Source organism: Anthonomus grandis, chromosome 11 (assembly GCF_022605725.1).
Source record: "Anthonomus grandis grandis chromosome 11, icAntGran1.3, whole genome shotgun sequence".
In the NCBI taxonomy this organism is placed as follows: Eukaryota; Metazoa; Arthropoda; class Insecta; order Coleoptera; family Curculionidae; genus Anthonomus; species Anthonomus grandis.
The window spans coordinates 934,130-956,322 of NC_065556.1; the positions used below are offsets into that span (position 1 = coordinate 934,130).

At 34.6% G+C, this 22,193-nt stretch overlaps 3 protein-coding genes across 3 annotated transcripts in view; all 3 read right to left on the minus strand.

Moving 5' to 3' along the window:
• LOC126742388 (retinol-binding protein pinta-like) overlaps window positions 1-4,229 on the minus strand; it is a 29,571-nt gene extending 25,342 nt beyond the window's left edge. Inside the window, exons 1-2 of the mRNA XM_050449037.1 lie at window positions 4,069-4,229; window positions 3,629-3,790 (exon numbers count right to left, since the gene is read on the minus strand). Of these exons, the coding sequence (XP_050304994.1) occupies window positions 3,629-3,773 (145 nt within the window). The 5' untranslated portion in view covers window positions 3,774-3,790; window positions 4,069-4,229. The remainder of the gene's footprint in view (window positions 1-3,628; window positions 3,791-4,068) is intronic.
• An 11,604-nt stretch (window positions 4,230-15,833) lies between these two features.
• Window positions 15,834-17,826, minus strand: LOC126742259 (uncharacterized). Its single transcript, XM_050448889.1, has 4 exons — window positions 17,690-17,826; window positions 17,444-17,633; window positions 16,342-17,070; window positions 15,834-16,284 (listed from the first exon to the last, which is right to left on the minus strand). The coding sequence occupies exons 1-3, from the start codon at window positions 17,717-17,719 to the stop codon at window positions 16,730-16,732; spliced, it is 561 nt and encodes a 186-aa protein (XP_050304846.1). The 5' UTR covers window positions 17,720-17,826; the 3' UTR covers window positions 15,834-16,284; window positions 16,342-16,729.
• A 355-nt stretch (window positions 17,827-18,181) lies between these two features.
• LOC126742435 (uncharacterized) lies at window positions 18,182-20,651 on the minus strand. The gene is made up of 5 exons (XM_050449085.1): window positions 20,331-20,651; window positions 19,755-19,847; window positions 19,358-19,573; window positions 18,507-18,846; window positions 18,182-18,259 (listed from the first exon to the last, which is right to left on the minus strand). Exons 2-5 carry the CDS (start codon window positions 19,838-19,840, stop codon window positions 18,182-18,184), a joined length of 720 nt encoding a protein of 239 aa, XP_050305042.1. The 5' UTR covers window positions 19,841-19,847; window positions 20,331-20,651.
• Between the last annotated feature and the right edge of the window lie 1,542 nt (window positions 20,652-22,193).

A 22,193-nucleotide genomic window follows, 5' to 3' on the forward strand; every position in this document is an offset into this window, starting at 1 on the left:
TCCAAAATGTCCTCCGCCGACACCGCCATAAACAGCTTCAAGAACTCCGGAATCCGTTTTCGTGAAAGGACTGTCAGATATGTCTTTTCTTTTCCATCTACGCTCTCCCAGACTCTTTTTAACAATCCATCTTTTATAACCAATGAATTCCATTAAGACCAATAAGCTTTTAGTTCTGGACATTTGCCAGAAATATATTTCCATTCTGGTTTTGAAATTTCTCGAGATTTCAGTTCGTAAATAACACCAAATACTGGGTCATCACACTGATCTTGGATTAAACTAGCTACATCCCACTCTTTAGAACTGTGAAGGCCAATACGATTACAAGTAAATATCTCTGAATGCTGTTTTGATTCCTTTTTAAAACAATGTTGACATGTTTCAATACAGGGTCTTCTCGATAAAGCATCGGCATTTTGGTGATATTCCTTTCTTATGTTCTATCGTAAAGTCATACTCTTGTAATCGTTGAAGCCACCTTGCTATTTGTCCTTCGGGGTTTTTAAACTGAAACAGCCATTTCAACGAAGTATGGTCAGTTCTAAGGATAAATCGTTGACCATACAAATATTTCTGTAGCTTCTCCTCTAAGGCTTAGCTTAAGATTGATTGCCTTTTCTTCGTTATCCCAGCGATTTCCCCTTGCAGCGGCCTCAAATTGATTCAAATAGGTACTCCATGCTTCTTTGCCATCGAATTTTGGTGGCTTTACTTTCATCATTATTTGCATTCCAGGATCGGGATGAAGAGGAGTCCGTTTTACTTTCATCTCTAGTTCTTGGATCTTTTTTTGTACTTGCCCCAATTCTTCTTCTACCGTTGCTTCAAAGTTAGTCATTAATTGTTTCTGACTCTTCTCCAGATCTTCTTTAAGTTGTAAAACTCGTTCCTCCTGCTCCTTTTTAAGATTATCTTTTAAATTAAGTAAGTCATCTTTCATGGTTCGAATCAGGTCTTCATTTTCCTTCTTCAGGTCAGATTTAATTGTCTTTAGTAAATCTTCCTGTTTCTTGTCTCGCTTTTCTTGTTCTTCCTTCTGTTTGCGGTCTCGTTCTTCTTGTTCTTCCTTCTGTTTACGGTCTCGTTCTTCTTGTTCTACTTTTTGCTCGTCAAACTTCCTTAATAGCAGCTCCATCAATTTCTCGGTCTCCATCTTGGCCTGACTTCTTGTTATAGGCATCCACTAAAATGAGCTTCCAAATATCCTTCACTTCTGACACCAATTGTTACGAAATTCGGGAACACGCTTTTATTGTCAACGTCAAAAACACTAACCTAACTCGCCTTGACTGTCGTTTAATTGTTTCCACGGTAAAAACTGACTAAACAATTAAAACTGAATGAATTGTCACGAAGCGCGTCCTTTTTAAAACCCGATGGAACAATTTCGAAATATTTAAAATTATCTTCATTGTTTTTGCCCAAAGAGACCAATAATTTTAGGAGAATACTGACAATCAAAGCAAGCAAGTATACAAATTCTAGAAAATTAGAGCTACAGGGATTTACAATAATATAACCTAAATAACCTAAATTGGGGCCAAAATGGGGCTCTCGAACAAGATGAACTACTTAAAAACTAAACACTATAGATAAAAATAATAAACCAAACGTAAGTAGAACCCTAAAGAAACCCTACGAATCAACTTTAACTACAGAATACTAATAAAATTGTACAAAAACTAGGAGAATAATTAACGTATTTACATTTTCATAATAATATCATTATTTAAATAATGATTTTGATCACCCCATATAAAAAAAAATAAATTTTGGAATTTCGAAAGATAAAATCAACTAAGCCAAGGACTCTACATAGATTTTTCAAAAAGATAAAAAACCTCCTTGGTAAATACAGGATCCGGCAAAATGATCTCCCACATTTTGCGCCGCCACTGAGCCCGAATCAGTAAAGAGGGAGCCAGCTTAGCGTAGTCGGTTGGCTGCGCGTGGCTTGCCATTTCAGTTGTCGCCATGAACTGGACGGGCGAGCATCGTGCCTTCGTTATCGAAACATTTTTCAAAAGTAACGAATCTGTGATTACGACACAAAGAAATTTTCGTACTCACTTCGCGCTTGGTAGACATGATCCAGTTTCAGATCGCAAAACAATACTGTTGTGAGTTTCAAATTTTAGAGCTACAGGTTCAGCCTTAAAAAGAAAATCAACTGGTAGACCCAGAAGTGTCGGGCACCTGAAAATATTGCAGCTGTAAGAGAAGCAGTTGAACGATCTCCTAGACGTTCAGCTATTAAACATGCCTCTGCTTTGCGTTTGTCAGATCGTTCTGTGAGAAGAATTTTGCACACCGATCTGAAGTTCCACCCATACAAAATGATGATCGTGCAAGAACTTAGTGAACGGGACTGGGAAAATCGCCGAGAATGTGCCAATGATATTCTTCAAAACATCCCACAAAATGCCCTTTTAATAACGAGTGACAAGGCTCATTTCCATTTGTCTGGCTGTGTGAACAAGCAGAATTTTCGCTACTGGGAAAGTAGCGAAAAGAAAATCCGCGGCAGCTCCATGAAAGGCCACTTCACAGCCAACGTTTTACAAACGGTAAAACGTTTGGTTCTTTTGGTGTGCTCTTGGTTCTTTTGGTGTTTGGGATCCCTATTTTTTTGAAGAAGGAGGGGTAACGGTTACCGTAACTGCCGATCGATATGTCGACATGCTACGTAATTTTTTGGAACCAAAACTTAGGGAACTTGAACATCCGGATGTGTGGTTTCAACAGGATGGGGCTACAGCTCATACGGCAAGAAGGACAATGGACCTGTTAAGGGAAATGTTTCCAGGCTGTGTAATCTTGTTACGTGTAGACGTTGGGTGGCCTGCGCGTTCACCCGATCTTGCCCCATGCGACTTTTTTCTTTGGGGCTACCTGAAAGAGAAGGTTTTTCAACATCATCCCCGAGCCATTGATGAATTGAAAGCAGCAATACGCCAAGAAATTACAGGAATATCGCCTCAAATTACTGCTCGAGTAATGGAAACTTTCAGAAATCAGCTTCGAATGTGTGTCGAAAGAAATGGTCGCCACTTGGACTCTGTAATTTTCAAAACTTAATAAAAACAAAATGACATACCATATAATTTTAGTTAATAAAAATAAAATATAAATAGCATTTACATTGGCATTTTTATTAAAAATCAAAATGTGGGAGATCATTTTGCCGGACGGTGTATTAATATATAAATAATACATTGATTTTCGTGAAAATTTCCTTAAATTGTTAATAAATAGGCAACATCGCATATTAGGGCAAAACACTTTTAGGGTTAAAGAGAGCGTCAAATAAGACTCCTATTTCAGAAAAAAAAAATATAGGTGGTTCCATTTAAGAAAAAGTTCAAATTATATACTACCGTTTTTGGGACATCCTGTATTAACCAAACTAATTTTAAAAAGTAGCCCCTCTAACTCAATTAAAATTTATTATTGTTAGTTCTTTATTAAAAGTTTTTTCCGTTTCAAGATTTAGCCGCAATCGAGCACCTCGATATTAAATGGATACCCTGTATATTTAACGATAATGATATATGATGTGTTGCTTGGGAATATTCAAAAGGTCCTTTTTGAAGGTAAAAAATGTCCTAAAACTAGTGGTACTCACGCGGCACCTCTGGAAAATGCGGCTGTTCGCTCGCCCACTTCTTAAGTATTTCCACATACTCAAAGATTTCCGATTTAGTTTTGCCCATTTCCTTATAAACTTGATTATAAAAATTCTCCTCGTTTACTTCCCAGTAGGACGGCATCTTTATAATTAGGTATTCTTTTAAAGAAAAACAATAGCAATTAATTAAATAGGTTTTAATCAGTAAAGCAGTCTATTGTTTTTATTCTTTAAATTTAAACTAACTGTTAATTTGAATAATAGGAAACGTGCTAACAAAGAGTTAATAGTAGTCAAGGATCTGCAAAAATTTCACTTTATGCTGAATGTTGATTCTCGGTTTCTTAACCATCATTATAACGAATACACTTAATTAAAAAATATTAAAATATGCAAAATAAACTGAAGGTTTTAAAGTGAAAAAATGAGCTACTCACCTTGAAAATATAATTTCTTTTAACAAGCCGCTACCACCGTACCTATCGACTATTACTATTGATTATCAAGAATAAACTGGCCGTTAAAAATATATTTACACTTTTGAAGCGTAGATCAAAAAATTATTTAATTATAGTTAATTGGGGTAGAATAATTATTATTTAATATTTGCCATATTTTGGCCGCATAATTATCAATGTTACCAGCACCGACGATCAAAATTATATAGTAAGAAAAGTCGATTTTTTGTTGGCGGTATCTTTTTTATATTGGATACACTGCTTGTACCAATAAATGTTTTTTATTGTTTCAAATCGAAACATGTCATGTTTTATCGATGATCATAAGATATTTTATTCTATTTTTATTCATTAAGATATTTTGAGGCTACATACACTATTGCTCATATACAGGGTGTCCGGAAAGTCAACGATAATACTAAAGGGGCTGATCGAGCAACTCATAAGCACCCAGAAAAACATAAAATGACCTTAGTAAAAAATCGATGGTTTTCGAGATATTGGCACTTTAGTGGAAGTCACCAAAATCCTACTCTTGGATCAGATTTTCGATTGTCACGCCTTAAAAATAAATATTTTTTAGAATCTCTCTTTAGCTATGCAATACTGAATAGCCATTTTACTAATCAAAGACAAACATTAAACTAAACGGCCAAAAAATTTAATAAGAAATCTTTAATAAAAAATAAAAAAAATTTATTCTAAAATAAAGTGTTACTTATTTTTATTTTCTTAACTTTGAATTTGACCGCTCATACTGGACCGAAAAATTGTACGGCAACACGGCTAATACCTTAAAAAGTTTGCTCATTTAATTTAATTTTAAAATTATCCAATATGTTTTAAAAAAAGCCTTACTGTTATTGTGATATAGTGAAAGATAAACCTAATCTATACTAGAAGTCGAAAATAATAGTCAGTGACGTCAGTCAGTTCGGAAACGAGAAAACAGGAGCGGCTTAAACTTATGTTTTTAAATGTTTAATTGCATATATACATACAAATTGCCGCTCGGTTAAATAAAGCCAGAGAATTTTGTAAGAAAACGCGCACTGGTGGTAAATTTATTTCGGGCCGTGCCTTGCAGCTTACGGAATATTTGAAGCAGCCCCTAGTTTAAAGAAAGTACCTAGACGGCGCAATTTTTTGTACTGATATTGATCGACGGCGGAGTAGAGGTCACAACACTGAACGATTGATTCATTTCGTTCATTATCGTCGTCGTGCCGAGATCTGGTACATAGGCGTGCTCGCGCAGTTTTTGAGTTTTTGAATTAATAATAATCCAAATTAATGTTTAAGTAAGTGTTTTAATATAATAACCTATAACCTACCTGAAAATTAAAGTGGGTATACCTTCATAAGGGATAATTTAGGGATACAACCCTTGTACCTAGTACTGCAACTTATAGAGAAATATAATAAAAGGCCTTTATTTTAGAGAAATATAATAAACAAACCTTTTATTATAGTTCTCTATGCTGCAACTTATAACCTACCTGAGAATTAAAGTGTGTATACCTGCGTAACGGATATTTTAGGGATACAACCCTTTTAGCTAGTACTGCAGACTATAGGTACCTGACCTACCTAAAAGAGTTTTAGGGTTTGCGACGCTGATTATTTACTAAAACTTCTACCCGTAATTAAAATAATAGGAAACTAATAAATAGGTTCTCGAACTTGCAATGCCTTTATTTTAACTTTTAACACGACGTTTCGGTTGGTAGTATCCCCAATCGTTATCAAGTGTAAACTGTATCTATTAATTTATGTAAACTAAATCTATTTATTACTACTCTACCAATGTCTACCACCTTCAAAAACAGAATAATAGGAATTATATATATAATAGGAATTTATAAATATAGTAAAGGTACTAAGCCCATATGTGAAATTCAAATAATTTTATCTTTTAAAACTAGAAATTCTTTGTATGAAATAAGCTGAAGATAGGAAGTACATATTTACCTCTTTATTACTATCACATTATAATAGGCATTATAAATAATAACTAAAGAGAAATTGTTGCCGCCACTGAATTTATTTTCCTCTTCCCTTGCTTCACTCGGCTCGCCCTAAAGCTGAAAATACGTCACTGACTATTATTTCCGTCTCCTAGTATACCTTATGAAAAAAATAAAACAAATTTATAATTATGTTATGTTCAAAAAATATTTTTATTTAACTTAAAAAAAAATTTAAAAATCAAATAATATGTTCGAACTGTCTACCACCAACGCGAATGCAGGCGTGGCATCTTTTAATAAATGACCTATTGATCCATCTTGCATTCCTGGCAGCGTTAAGATCTTCGGCTGCATCATTTATTCGCTGCCGTAATTCAGCAATATTATTTATTGGTCTTGCATAAACCTTTTCTTTTATGCAACCCCAGTAAAAAAAATCAAGAGGGTTTAGGTCTGGAGACCTGGGAGGCCATAAAATTGGACCAAGCCGGCCGATCCATCTGTTGGGGTATGTTTGGTTTAAATACCGACGAACTTCATGGGCATAATGTGCCGGGCAACCATCATTTTGGAACCACATTATTCGGCGACTGGCCAAAGAAACATCTTCTAAAAGAATTGGTAGATTGTTTCAACAAAAATCTAAATAAGCCTACCAGTTCAAATTTTCTGGTAATTCGAATGGGCCAATTACACGTCCGTTCAAGATACCGGTCCAAAAGTTTACTTTAAATCGGTACTGTGACCTTTCTTCTCGAATAGACTGGGGATTTTCCAACGCATAAGTGTGCAAATTGTGCATGTTCATAAAGCCATCCTTTTTGAATGTACTCTCATCCGATCACAGTATATTATTTCAAAAAATTGAAAACCTCTTGATTTTTTTGCAACATTCTACGGCAAAATTGTAGGCGTGGTTCGTAGTCTCGAGGCAGTAGGCTTTGCGCTCGTTGAACATGATAAGGGTGATATTGAAATCGCCTAGTGATGTCGTTTACTACCGATTTCGGTATCCCTGTTCTTCTTTCGATTGCTCGTGCCGAAGTAGACGGATCATTTCAATTTCTTCTAAAACTTGATCAACATAATCAGTACGAGGTCTTCCCTCTCGAACAGGAACATGAGGCATTCTGCCTTCGGAATATGAGCGGTGAACATTAATAAATACACGATAGTCAGGATTTTGGGCCAAATTCGGATATCTTTCTTGATAAAGATTAGATGCTGCTAGAGCATTTCCTCTACATTCACCATAAATGAAATGCATGTTTGCATATTCTTGGGCGGTATACGGAAAGGGCATAATAAATGATTAACCAATAAAACAAACAGCTCAAAGAACACAGTCCACAGGAAAATGAACTCAAAAACAAATCTAAAGCAAAAGGTAACAGAAACGTTAGGATACAAGCAAAAAAGTAGTTAGTTCACGGAATACTGTAAACAAACTAAATTCCAAAAATGTTTGTTGTTTATTGCTATGGTGATAAGAATTACCTTCGCTCTTGATTTTTTAAATTTTTAAGTTAAATAAAAACATTTTAAACATAACTTAAAAATTTGTTTAATTTTTTTTACGTTATTTTTTACTATAACACAATAATAGTAAACTGTTAAAAAAACATTTAGGTAATTTAAAAAAGTAGATTAAATGAGCAGGTATTAAGGTATTAGCCGGGTTGTCGTACAATTTTTTTGGTCCAGTATGAGCGGTCAAATTCAAAGTTAAAAAAATAAAAATAAGTAATACTTTATTTTAGAATAGATTTCTTATTAAATTTTTTGGCCATTTAGTTTAATATTTGTCTTTGATCAGTAAAATGGCTATTCAGTGATGCATAGCTAAAAAGAGATTCTAAAAAATATCTATTTTTAAGGCGTGACAATCAAAAATCTGATCCAAGAGTAGGATTCTGGTGACTTCCACTAAAGTGCCAATATCTCGAAAACCATCGATTTTTTACTAAGGTCATTTTATGCTTTTCTGGGTGCTTATGAGTTGCTCCGTCAGCCCTTTCAGTATTATCGTTGACTTTTCGGACAACCTGTATAGACCAACTTTTTAAAAAATCGAGTTTTTTTCTTTTTTTATCTCCTTTTTAAAAATAGGTTTGCTTACTTTTTATGTAATAGTAAAACAACTTTATTTATATCACAATTTTTATTTTCAATACCCTGTATATATAAAAACTAAAAAAAATCTAAATTGTATGGGTCAAAAGTAGAGCAACTTAAATTTAAATTATTTCTTTTAAATAACTGCTTCACACCTTTTTTTCATTAATTTTAATAGTCCATCAATATAGTCCTGAGAAATTGCTTTCCAGATATTTTGAATGTCCTGATTCAATTTGTTCACATTTGATAATTTTTTTTAATGAATTCTCCTATCAATTTCATCCTACAAATTCTCAATGGGGGCTTTGGGCTGGAAAAGGCATAACATCAAGTTTATTAACACAATTTTTACCTAATTTTGATGTGTGTTTTGGGTCATTGTCATGTTGAAAAACCTATCTTAAGCACATGTTGTCTTCTATCCATGGTAGTATATGACTTTCCAATATGTTTTGGTATACAAAGCGATCCATAACATCTTCAATTTTCACCAATGGACCCCTACCTAAAAAAAAATTCTTAAAAGCGTAGACACCAATAAAGCTTCTGGACCCGATGGAATTCCAGCCCTAATACTAAAACGTTGTGCAGACGAATTGACTCCTCCCTTATGTAGACTGTTCACGGCATCGTATAAACAGGGCCAATTTCCAACATGCTGGAAAGCTGCTCGAGTGCAAGCTGTACTCAAAAAGGGTAAGAACACGATGCCCTCCAATTACCGTCCGATTGCAATAGTTCCAGTAATATCGAAGATTATGGAGAAAGCAGTCAACCAACAACTGTTAAGATATCTGGAATCATCTCGACTAATCAGCGATCATCAATACGTCTTCCGAAACTTCCGATCCACCGGCGATCTTCTGGCCTACGTCACACACTTGTGGACGGAGGCCATGGAGAAGCACGGCGAGTCCCGCTCAGTCGCTCTTGATATTTCCAAGGCATTTGACAGAGTGTGGCATGAGGGACTACTAACCAAGCTCTCCTCAATCGGCATACAAAACTCATTATTAAATTAGATCAAAAGTTTTCTTGAACAACGAACAATCCAAGTAGCCGTCGATGGATACCTCTCCGACAAATTTAACATTAACGCTGGAGTCCCTCAAGGATGCATTCTATCCCCCACCCTTTTCTTGGTATATATCAACGATTTGCTAGGAACCACTGTCAATCCAATCTACAGCTTTGCGGACGATAGCACACTTATTTCCACATTTAAGTCCGCCGAACCAACGACAGCCGCAAGTTCTCAGAATCTTAGGCAGCAACAAGTAGCTTTAACCAACAACGATATTAGAGCAATCTTGTAGTGGGGCGATAACAATTTGGTCAATTTTAACGCTAAAAAAACGCAGGCTGCAGTATTTACGATAAAGACTAAAATTGGTGGCCCGGAGCTGGTTGTGGCAGGGAAAACATTGCTAATGAAATCATCTTTACATCTTCTAGGAGTCGAGGTTACCAACAGTGTGTCTTGGCATGACCACGTTGCCGAGGTCGCCAGGGCGGCTTCCAAAAAACTCGGAGTGCTTTTCAAAACGAAAAAACTGTATACACCAGAACAGCTGCTGACTCTTTATAAGGCTCAAATACGCCCTTCCCTCGAGTATTGCTCGCATGTCTGGAGCTCTGCACCCAAGCATAGTTTAAACCTGCTGGATTCTATACAGAAGAGGATTCTATATTCTATTCTATATCTTATCGACAAACCAGAACTGACAAAGAGTCTGGATAATCTGGAGCACAGAGGAAAGGTGGCTGATCTCTGTTTATTCTGGCAGGCCTGATCCCACCCAGGGCTGTTCCGGCAAGAAGGACGCATCTAGCAGTTGCGGCTCATCAACATCGAGTCCACCTGCCTACCCCAAGGACGTCGCTGTATCGGGACTCATTCATCTGGAGAACATCTTCTTTGTGGAACGGGCTTCCACCTCACATATTTCCCGACGCATACAACCTGCAGCGATTCAAGATAAATGCCCACAAATATCTTCGCGCAAGCACCACTCCAAGAGTGATATAGGACTTTCCTCTTGTGCTTGTTTTTACCATAAAAAAAAAAAAAAAAAAAAAATGAGATTGGAATATCAGGATTTCGTGCTACAGGAACTTACCCCTTGAAACCAACTGCTATCCCAGATCATGCTTTTCTTTCTGCCGAGGAAAATGAACTACCTTCTCAACATTTATCAAGTGAATGCTCAGAACCTGGTCCTCCTCAATCCACATTAACACCCAATGTAGCATTGACAAGTTCAAACTCTTCCCCTCTTAAGATATTGGATAATCATTTTGCAGTGCCTGTCGCCTGTACATCAGATTAGACGCCTTCAAAGATTTTAGAAGATCTTTCTCCTGTTCCCAAGATCGTAGCTTCAAAGAATCCAAAAAGAAGAAAACAGTTTGTCCAAGACCTAACTAGCCCTATCAACATTTTGGAAAAAAAAGAGAAGAGACTCAAAAAACTAGAGCTTGAAGCCAAAAAATTAGAAAAACAGAAGCAAAACCAACAAAAAGAAAAAGCACTCTCACTTTCTCGCGTGAGTGCTCTTAATTCTGCCAAACGCAAATTAGTTGAAAGTCAGTCGTCATCATCAGATAATGATGATGAATGAATGTGTTGGTTGCTTAGAAAAGTACGACTAAACAACCACTGTAGACTGGATAAAATGTGTTAAATGTGAGAGATGGGTTCATGCTTTTTCTTGCACCTCATATGAACAACATTGCATGTTATGCTCTAAACTAGTTTTTAACAAATAGCCATGTTAATATTTAATTCATATTATCTAGAATTTTTTCTGTTACTTTTTTAATTTTATTTAAGCTACCTATATTTAATGTGAGTTTAATACTTACATTTTTCTTACACATTTTTCACTTTTTTTAAACAATAACATCCACCCGGTCGGCATCAAACACCCATATAGGATGGGTGAGATTGACAAATACATAATAAGGATAAAAAATGTTATTGACAGGAAAACTTGATTTATTGAATCCAAATAATACATTTTTCACATATAAACTTAAACATTTAAATGTGGTTTTTATTTACTGTCTCCCAATGTTAGAACTATAAACTTTATCACGCAACAAAAAAGGTGCGACATCTGTCCCAACTCTACCCTAAGCATTCTTCCAACGTTATCAAAAAAATTAGAAAAAATAATGGAAATACAGCTTCAGAAATATGTTAAAGACAACTCAATTTTATCAGTGACACAAGAGTTTAGATCAAACTACAGCTGTTGTACGGCATTGGCCTCTATAGCTGATGAGATTTTATCAGCATTTGATTCCAATAAACTAACATTACTGGTAATGCTTGACTATAACAAGGCCTTTGATACTCTCAGCCATGATCTTTTAATAAATATTTTGTCATTTGTTGGTTTAGGAGAGGGGCATGCACGTTGATTGCTTATTATCTTAGAGATAGGTATCAAGCTGTTTCTTATAATGGGGTAGATTCTGGTTTTTTACAGATTTCTTCTGGCGTGCCCCAGGGCTCCATCCTTGGGTCAATCCTTTTCTCAATTTATATATCAAACATGGCAAAAAATTTATATCATCTAAGCAGCACTATTATGCTGATGATACTCAAATATATCTCTCATTTGAACCAGGTGAAAGTTCCCAAGCAGTGGCTACCATTAATTATGACCTTGCTAACGTTTACGAGTTTTCTAAAAATCATTGCTTACAATTAATTTCTATGAAATCAGCATTTATGCTGTTTGGGGGCAAAGATAGCCGTAAGAATTTTTTACAGTATTATAGGGACTTAATTCATATCAATAACGAGCCTATAAAATACGTCGAGCACTGCAAGAGCTTAGGTTTGATTCTGGATAGTGACCTGCGATTCACGCAGCACGTAAATTCATGTATTCAAAAAGGATTTTTAAACCTTAAAAATATTTATCCACATCGTTACGTTTTAAATAGAAAAACAAAAACTCTACTGGATTCGCTGGTTCTATCACAGCTTAATCATTGCGATGCAGTGTATGGTCCATGCTTGAGAACTGCTGAAGAGAGTGAAATTCAGAAACTCCAAAATGCGTGCCTTAGATTAATATATGGCATAAGAAATGGCGCAACCCCATAAAACACAAGCTTAAGAAAACCAGGTGGTTGACTATGCACAACAGAAGGATTTTTCACGCATTTTCAATGTTTTTTAAAATAATTAATTTAAGATCTCCACCTTACTTAGATAATAAAATAAAATTTCGCACAGATGTTCACAATATTAATACCCGGTATAAGGGAAGGCTAATACCTCCACTTCACTCAACCGAAACTTATAAAAGATAATTTTCTTATCAAATTTCAAAAATTATAAATAGCTGCCAAACTAATAACGAAAACATTTTTAGCTTATATTCTTTAAAAAAATACATTTTTAAGACATTACTGCAGGAATAATAAAGCATAATTTAGTGGGTGTTTCGTTTTTTTTAAACTTTCTTTTCTCTATTCCGATGATGATAACAAGAACAATTAATGCAATAGGAATAGACAATATATTATGATATACATATAACAGACGGTATCTTTTGCTTTGTGATGTGTTTTGTTTGTGGGGTTGAATTTGTTTCTTTTTCCTTGTGTAGGCGTATATGCTGTCAGATATTCTCTTTTTTGTTGCTGGTTGATATACTCTTTATAATTTGTAGCGTTTTTATTATTCCTATTTTAAAACTTAGTATAGTATAGATAATTAGGTTAGATGGAAGAACAGGCATTTATATATCTGAATCCTTGTGCGCTGAACCTCGCCTTTAAACTATTAACTTTGTAATTGTATTTTTTTTCCTAAACAAAAAGACCCTTATTATTATTATTATTATTATTATTATTATTATTATTATTAATATTATTATTATTATTATTATTATTATTATTATTATTATTATTATTATTATTATTATTATTATTATTATTATTATTATTATTATTATTATTATTATTATTATTATTATTATTATTATTATTATTATTATTATTATTAATATTATTATTATTATTATTGCCTTGGAAATCAAACAGTGCCATAATATAATCCCCAAAAACACCACACTATATTGTGGGTATCATTTATTTTTAGTTTAAATGTTTCTTTTAGTTTTAAGTGCAATATTAATTTGGTTTCGTATATTTGACTTAATCTTTTACAACGCGACAACACTGTTAAATCAACAGCGGCACAGTTCTGACGAAAAGGCTCATGTGCGCGATTAGACGGGCGCGGCCGAAAGAAAAGAGAAAAGAGGAAGTTGAATTAGTCTCGAATCTGGGGCCGGTCGAGACGGGTGCATTCAACACAATCGTCATTTGACATAATGGACATTCGACACAATACCCGCGAAATATTTTAAACGTTCGAGTATGATCGGTTGGGTCTTTTACACGTCAGCCAATTTTATATAATAGCTGTAGTATTGTCATCTAACACAAAATAGGGTTAGGTATAGGTATATTATTTTGTTTACATTCAAGTCGTGCTTACAATAATTAGTTCATATTTATCGATAGTTTGCCAAAAGTTATTAATTTGTGAGTTCTTCAGTATATTTGAAGCTTTAAGATATAACTACAAAGAACCTGGGATGATACTTCCTGATACTGATTAAGAAACACTATAACTAACTTTGTGTAATTTAGTACTTACTTGGCCTCCTATCCTGTGATTCGTCTTCTTAGAACATTAAATACCTTCATTATACTTATTGCGAAGTGAAGAGGAATTTGACGCCAAAAAAACGGACCATCACTTGGGAAAGTGCAAGTTTTTGATCTTGTGGAAGCATGTTTTTCATTAAAAATTGTGGCAAACAATGTTCCATTGGACTTGCATAGGTGTGGTGATAGTGTTTATATTTACTACTTTTGACTAATAAACTTGAAAAAGTGCAATTTAGGATAATATGCTGGAGAAACTGGATGATTTTGATGAAGTCATATGCCTCCGAGGATATTTGGATTATAAACTATAGTGTGTCACCTTAAATATAACATACTGAATAACCAAAAGGACTGTAATAGACTATACAGTTTTTAATTTACTTATACACACACTTATTGCTATGAAGTAATTTGTAACTAATATTATTTCTGAATTGGTGTCATAAAAAAGTGCAATGAGCTATTAGTTAATAATATTTATAAGTAGGAAAAGAAACAGGTTCTTAGAGAATATCATATATTACAGCCTTATTCAGATTGAGCCAAGTTTTCATTTATATTGTTGAGTTTTGTCAGGGCTGGAATGTATACAAATTACGGTAACGGTTTGCTATCTTATCGACTACCCATTTTCAAGATTAAAAAAAAAAGACAGGTACATAGGATAGTGAATGTCGTATTCATCATAAATTCGATGTCGGAAGACTCAATCATTTGAAAAAAAGAAAATAAAAAATATTAAAATTTTACTCCTGTTCGTTTTTTTTTTGCGCAATCAGTTTTTCTTATGAAAAATGATTATTCACCCAACAGGTCCTTTTTGCACCCAGCGCCTTTTTATATAAAAGAAAATCACTACCAACCAGCTCAGCCCCAACCAACTTAACCCAGCCCAATGCAACTCAACCCAACCATACCTAACCCAATCCCACCCAACCCAGCCCAAATAAATTGAAATTTTTGGTCTCCGACAATGAATTTATGATGAATATATTTATGAAATACACTATTATATAATAGACAATCTATAGGATAGTAAAAAATTACCCAAATTGATAGGTTATGAAAATCCTGAAAGATACTTAATAACTAATACCCGCAGTTTGTAAATAAACATTTTTTTTAAATTGTTTTATTGCTTTTTTTTCTCTAAAAACAAAATATTATTTCCATCATTTTCTGGACAGGATGGCGAAAAATTCAAAGATGGTGGGAAAAAAATAAAAATAACATTTTGGGGGAATTTTTATAATATTTTCATCTTTAATCGTCTTAAATAATTAAAAATGATAATAATGTCAAATGTAAGGTGAAGAAAATATAAATTTGAATAGTTTACACAGTATTATTCCCTCACAGACCAGAACTGCCGCCATCTTGAGAATATTTTCTAGCCTATAGTTGCCCCCAATAACCTCGGTGCAGTACCAAATTTTCCGAGTCTTATAGTTTGCCCACAATCGGTCGATGCAGTTCCTGGTGACGCACCCTGTATAGTATATATATCCCTACTAAGATTTTGATATAATATAATAATTCAGTCATACCCAATTTTTTTTTAAGTATGCTTTGAATTGAACTAAAAACCATCAGTATCATAATAATTATTATGCAAACAAACAAGATATAAAAACGGCTATTAAATAAGGACTGTTAATATAAAATGTTAATTGCTTATACTAAATTTATATAAACTACAATCTTAGCTAGTTATGTAGCTATTCAAAATTGTTTGAAGTAACATAAGAAAGAAACTATTGCAGTGTACCTATCAGACTTCTGCTACTAAACATTATTGTTATGTATACAAGTATTTGAATATATTCCACTTAAACTAAAACTTGCATTTCGGAACTGTTAATTACTAATGTAATTTGTAAAAATAAAAGGAAGTCTACTTAGTCAATAAAATATGTTGTTTGGTAACAAATACAAAACATTTTATAGTTCAGCAAAACCAACGAGAAGGTGTAAACTTTCCATACTTTGTTTTACCCCTGCAATATTGATGAAGAAGTGAAACAAAAATATGGATTTTTGCCGGGGAAAGGAAAGGTAAACTAGGAAATCAAAAATTAATTAAAATAAAGGTGTATAGAAAAGGAATATAGAAAATGCTGCAAAATAGAAATACTACTAATACTAGAAAAATATTATAAAACCTGAAAAATATCAAATTACTTTCAATTAAAAAAAAAAGGAATAGGTGATCGGTTTAGTTCCGCTCGACATATTGCATACCGAGCTGCCTCAGTGTTGTATATAATGGATGAGCATGTGGAACAAAACAGATGACCACAGTCCGGCATTACATACTGTACCACGTTTAGAAGGCAGACATTACAGTTCAGCATGGGTGGCATGGTGTCCTCGTTAAATGGCACTATTTGAATTTTCGATTCCCAGCCTTAAAAAAAAATAGCACAAAAATTAGCCAAAAAAAAACCATTTGAAATGAACTTACGGTTAACTGGAGCTCTAACTGGTAACTCTTCATCGTTTTCTAGCTGGCCGAACAATCCTAAGATTCCTTCAGGGATGGGTGGGACATTGAACATGGGTTCAGGAGGAGGAGGAGAAGCAGGAAAACCAGGAGGAGGAGAAGCAGGCAAACCAGGAGGAGGAGGTGAATCAGAAAAACCGGGAGAAGGTGAATCAGGAGAAGGAGATCTCGGGGGTTGTAGTTCTAAGATTTGGGGCGGCGGCGGCAAATTCTGAAGGATTGGGACAAGGGGAGGAAGTGACAATGGACGGACAAGTGGCAAAATGGAAATAGGAACTAATGGAGGTAAAGGCATGCGTGCACGAGGAAGTGGAATGAGCGGAGGAGGTTCCAGAAGAAGAGGACGTTGCTAATGGAGTAAAATAGGAACATTTCTTGGTGGTTGAGCAATAGGAGCTGGCATTAATAAACGATGAAGATGGTCTAGTGGAACGACGACAGCTTCTTCTTCTTCTTCGGTCGGTACTTCCTGGTTCCACTGATGTAGTTGTCCATCTATGCCATCCACAAAATGGACTGCTTGCCTTAGGAAATCTCCCACGGTGAAGCGACCATCCGATAACTTGTCCCAAGCTTGATTCAGTCGAGCATCAAATACCACATTCTTTCTTGCAATCCTGTAAACATTGGGGTGTTGTTCCAGCTGAGTCAGCTCGATGGAAGCAGTGTTCTGGATATCAATAAGCGTCTCTGAAATATAATTGAATAGAAGGTAACGTTGCTTTCTTAAGTTAAAGAAAAAGTATATTGGTTAATTAATAAAGAAAAAGCACCGTTTTTATATGCTGGACCCGTAAAAGACCTTTATCAGCAGCAATTGAATTTAAATTACACTTAAAGCATATAGTTTTATAATATTTGCTTGAAATATAATTTACTAGATAATAGAATATTAGCGCATTCACCATACGGTCCAAAAAATTTTATTGACGAAAAACATTTAGTTATTTAAAAAAAAGGGCAATAAAACAATAAAAAAAATATATCATGTAAATTGGTGTAGTACAACACTCTCATGAACTTGGTGAAAATTTTAGCTTAGAGTTTTAAATTTGTAGATTACCTATCAAATCCCACACGCCAGGATGTCTACTCAATTTACTGTTCAGTCTTCTGTGGTATGATTCCATCACATTGTTGGTCCTATGTCGTTGCCTGAATACACTGAAATGCTGAGCTGTAACGCGTTCTATCCATTGCCTCCTGATATACTCATTGAGTTCTCTAAATACAGCGCCAAAGTCCAAATCGTGCTTATAATAGAAAAAATGGTCACGAATAAAAAATGCGATTGATAACAAAAAAAAACCTGCAAGGAAACTAATGTCGGTTCAATCATCTCCGCAGGTAGAAGCGCCAAACAATAGTATTTCTTCAATAAGACTCTTCCATTAGGTCGTCCCTCGATCTGCCGTGTAATCCCTAAAGTCCTGGCTTTTCGTAATACCGCCTAAAAAAGTTTTTTTTCATATAAAATCTCATATTATGCATTTTGATTAAAATGCGTGTAAGCACCATTTTAAACTGCTCTTTTATAACATATAATTTAAGTGCATGGTGCTTAAACTTTCCTTAAATATCTACATATACAGGAAAATAAAAATTTGAAAATATTAACAACTTATTTCATATTTTCACCTTTATTGTTGAAGTGCATGTAAATATACATACAAATACACACCTGACAATAATGGAAAAAACAAACATGCAATGAGGCATTGGGAAAGTTGTTCCTCAGTGATTCCACCAAAGCCACCTCATAGTCCGTCACAACGTTAATATTCACAAATTGTGGGAAGTTCTAACGCAGGTAGGCAAAAGCAGCATCATACAAGATTTTCGTTCTTCTCTCCATGAAAATATGTGCAACTGGAAAAGCCTGCAAAAGTATATAACTTAAAATTAACTGAATACTGTATAAACAATAAAAGTTTATAATAGTGATTTTTTCTATCATATTCTAAATATTAATGTTTAGAGGATGGCATAAACTTATTTTTATTTTAGCAAAGAGGGTGAATATTTTTATAAAAGGATAGCTTATAAATAGTAAATATAATACTTCCTAATTATTCAATTAAATTAATTGTCTATGAATTTTTAAATCCTATAGCTGTTATACTTACATGATCCATGCAAGTGGCAAATATGGTCAAGATTTGACAAAAGTTAGGTCTTCTCGGTACTGCCTTGAAGGTTCCATCAATGAATGTGTGTTGGGAGTCAATGAAGTTTCCTATAAATTCTCTATTGCCAAAAACCACCGCAGTAAGTCCATTGGCTACGACCACACCTGAAAAAAAACGTCCACTGGTACAATCCGTATATCTTGGCCAATTACCTGTTCGAAATATGTCTGCCAGTTCCGTTAAAGTTGCCGGGACATTAGGCCTCGTTGCGTGGCTCCATCTCAACATTGAACGGCGAATCACATTAAATGGAACTTCAACAGCACCATCCACGTTTCTAAATGAAGAATAATTGAAATTAAGCACCTATAGATTTTAATAGATAGAAAAACGAGTTTTAAATTTTACTCTTTCCTATAAAATGATTTTTAGCCCTTAAAAAATATTTATTTACCTTAACAAGTTTTTTTTTTAAATCTTAAAAATTACTTTTTTATGGTTAAAAATGCTACTATTAATATTTTTGTTTTTAGTTATAAGAAAATCTTTTTTTAAAGTTAAAATGTACTTTTTAAAATTAAAAAAGCGTTTAGCTGTATGTCTTTTTTTAAAAAGCAAATTGTAAGGGTAACAGTTTTTTTTGTAACAAAAAATTTGTTTAAAAAGTGTTTTATTTAGCTACGAAAAAGTAGTTCTTTAATGGCAGCAAAAAAAGTCTCTATAAAACACTTTTTAAACAGAAATTTATTAGTGTACATTACTGTAGTGTACTGTAGAAGTCCTGTATAATACTGTATTGTCCTGTGGAGTCCTATATAGTCCTGTAGTATATATAATAGCCACTTTACCTTGCGGCAACGCGCTCATAAATATTTTTAAGGGTTCCTCTTTCTCGAACACAGGCCTCCCGTAGCTGAATTCTAAAATCCATTGCTTCAACTCTGTTGTCGTCTCTAGGATGATTATGTTCAACCTTTATAGGAATGAAGACATTTCCCTCTTCTAAGTGGATTTTCCCTGATGCAATACAACCCAATCGTCGGTACTTGCTACAGATTAAATACCTAAAAATTAGATACATATACATATATATTCATACAGCTGAACACTAACGACTAGTCCAATGCGAACTGAATAATCCTTTTCAAATTTATTTATTATTTGTAGTTGCTATTATAGACACAGTTCTACTCCTAGTTTAAAATTAATATTTGTCTAACACACAATTTCATAATCGATACCTACCTGATGTTGTGCTTCGTGGATCTTGTTATGTACAAAAACCCATCGTGGTAAATTCCTCCTGATCTCTGATATCTCCTATGGTCCATTATTACCCTGAAATTACACCTATATCTACCAATAAAATAAACATAAACAAGTTGAAAGTACCTAGGCGGTCGAGGTATTCTTGAATCTTGAATATAATGGAGACTTCTAAAGTATTTTGGCACTACAAACGCTTAAAAAACAAATGGTACACAACACTAAACAATAATAATGTAGTTTATTTTCGAAATACCAATTCAATAGTGATTTGCAAAAATCGCAATAATATCGCAAGCCAAGCAAAAAAGCAAAGCTGAAGTTTTGGTTTCAGGGAATCACTCGATGGATATTACAGAAAGCGGGTTTTCAGGGTTGTGAAGACTTAGAAGCATCGGTCTTAGCGCCAATTGAAAACTGCAATTTAAATAGGAAACATATACTAAAAAGAATAATAAGACAGCTATTGAAATTAGTTTTGTTTTTTAATTATTTTTTTTTAACGATTTATCGAATGGTATGACTATTCGATCACCTAAAAAAATAGTATATTACCTGTAAAATAATAGCGCTGGCAACCCCGATAATTCAGTGTCTCGAAAGGTTTTTTCGGTACGTATTCTGGTAAATGATTTCCGATTTGTTGTCTCTCTCGTCTCAACATAATCGCGTATTTCCGAGCGGTGTGTTATGTGTCGAGGTCACCCTGTTCGGGCGCTCGCCGAGTCGCTTCGGGGGAAGCTTCGGGAGTGTGTCGAATGTCCATTGTGTTATTTGCCTGTTTTCCGGCCGGTCGATAAAGAATCGTTCAAGGAACGAGTACGACGACACGACGTAAAAAACGACGAAAAGCCGGAAAAGACGTAAAAACGCGAATCCAGACGGGGTTTGTTTTCTTAAAGAGTATTTTAAGTGAATCCAGACGGGGTTGCTCTTAAAATTAGTTTGTTCGCGCCGTTTTGCACCTAAATTAAGTTGTAAACAGAACTGTCCAGTTCAAGGTTTTGTACAATATTTACCGCCGAGTTTATTTGTTAATTAAATCAGTGCTTACATATTAATCGGGTCGTTTTATTTCATCTGTAATGCTAAGAATGGACCTAGACACGAATAAAAACCTACATTTTTGGGGGCTCGTCCGGGATAACGGACAAAAGATAACGGATAGTGATCGCTCTTAGTGATATCGGTCTGTGATAACGATCGAAGGGGAATCGGCAATAAAACGATTAAAGTTCGATAAACAATGGGTTACTATGTGCAGTTAAGTAATCAGTTTATTAGTGTGTGGCTCGCTAAAAACTGTAAGTACTGATTGATTTATTTGATAGACAATAAGCACTTGTTTGGTAAAGACATCATCATAGTGCGAGGTTACTCAGAAATTCGAATCTTATCTTGTGTTAAAAGCCGATAAACAATTTTCCGTAATTCACCGAACTCCACGATTCTTGGATGGTTATTCGCTGTTGCCAAGTTGATATGTTAAAGACCAGAGAAATTCCGTTGTGCCCGAATTTTCTTTGAGTGTGAGAGGCTGATGGGATTTTGGTTGCCTGACGGAGCTGGGGAGTAGGGTTTGGAGTTTCAATGGAATGCGACGTTGAACTTAAAGTTTCAATTTTAGGTGTAACTTAAGTGTATATTTTTGGTATACCTTTTTGGATTCGCGACGACAATTATTTCAAATAATTTTTATCTAAAAAAAAAGAGCCTGTTTCGTCAAAACTGTCAGTGAGGTTTTGTTTAATATTTAATTATTATAAATAAAAAGAGTATAAAATGTCGACGTTGGGGGAAATTGAGAAGGTTGAGCAAAATATAACCAACGCATAGTTAAAGATGGTTAAAGTATTACATACTGTTATTTGTGGCGATGAAGGTCAACCGCGTCAAGTTAGAAAAGATTTACGAAAATTCACGGGTTTTGGTTTCGGTAAACAGTCTGATGAATTTGTAAGTAAAGTGAGAGATGTGAAAGATAGGGTAGAGCTAAATGATCTTGTTTCGGTGTGTAATATATTAAATCTGGAATATACAGGAAGTCATGACGAAGTTGTGAATCGGGTATGTTCGTTTCTTAATGACTTGTCAGTGGTAAGTAAAAATGACGAAGATGAAGATGAAGGTGAGAATCAAGATAGTGAAGATGAAGATGAAGAAGAAATAGATGATGACGACGAACCACCAGCTCAAGTGATACAACGAATGTTGGAACAGCCAAAGCAACGAAATTCATTCGTTTTAACTTTCAGGGACGTTGAGGACAGCATACGCCCTTTTGATGGGAAAGATGATTATCCAGTTAATAAATGGATACAAGATTTCGAAGAAATCGCCCATCTTACTGGGTGGAATGATTTGCAAAAACTCATATTTGCGAAAAAATCCCTTACTGGACTTGCTAAGTTATATGTT

Bases quoted from the DNA above. Each gene is read 5' to 3' on its own strand.
- LOC126742435 (XM_050449085.1), bottom strand. From the start codon at position 19,840: ATGGACCATAGGAGATATCAGAGATCAGGAGGAATTTACCACGATGGG. The intron at 19,574-19,754 runs GTAGGTATCGAT...TCTAATTTTTAG, and splicing joins TCCACGAAGCACAACATCAG to GTATTTAATCTGTAGCAAGT. The intron at 18,847-19,357 runs GTAAAGTGGCTA...TTCTTCATTTAG, and splicing joins TATGAGCGCGTTGCCGCAAG to AAACGTGGATGGTGCTGTTG.
- LOC126742259 (XM_050448889.1), bottom strand. From the start codon at position 17,719: ATGATTGAACCGACATTAGTTTCCTTGCAG. The intron at 17,634-17,689 runs GTTTTTTTTTGT...TTCTATTATAAG, and splicing joins CGACATTAGTTTCCTTGCAG to CACGATTTGGACTTTGGCGC. The intron at 17,071-17,443 runs GTAATCTACAAA...ATTATATTTCAG, and splicing joins TGGCGTGTGGGATTTGATAG to AGACGCTTATTGATATCCAG.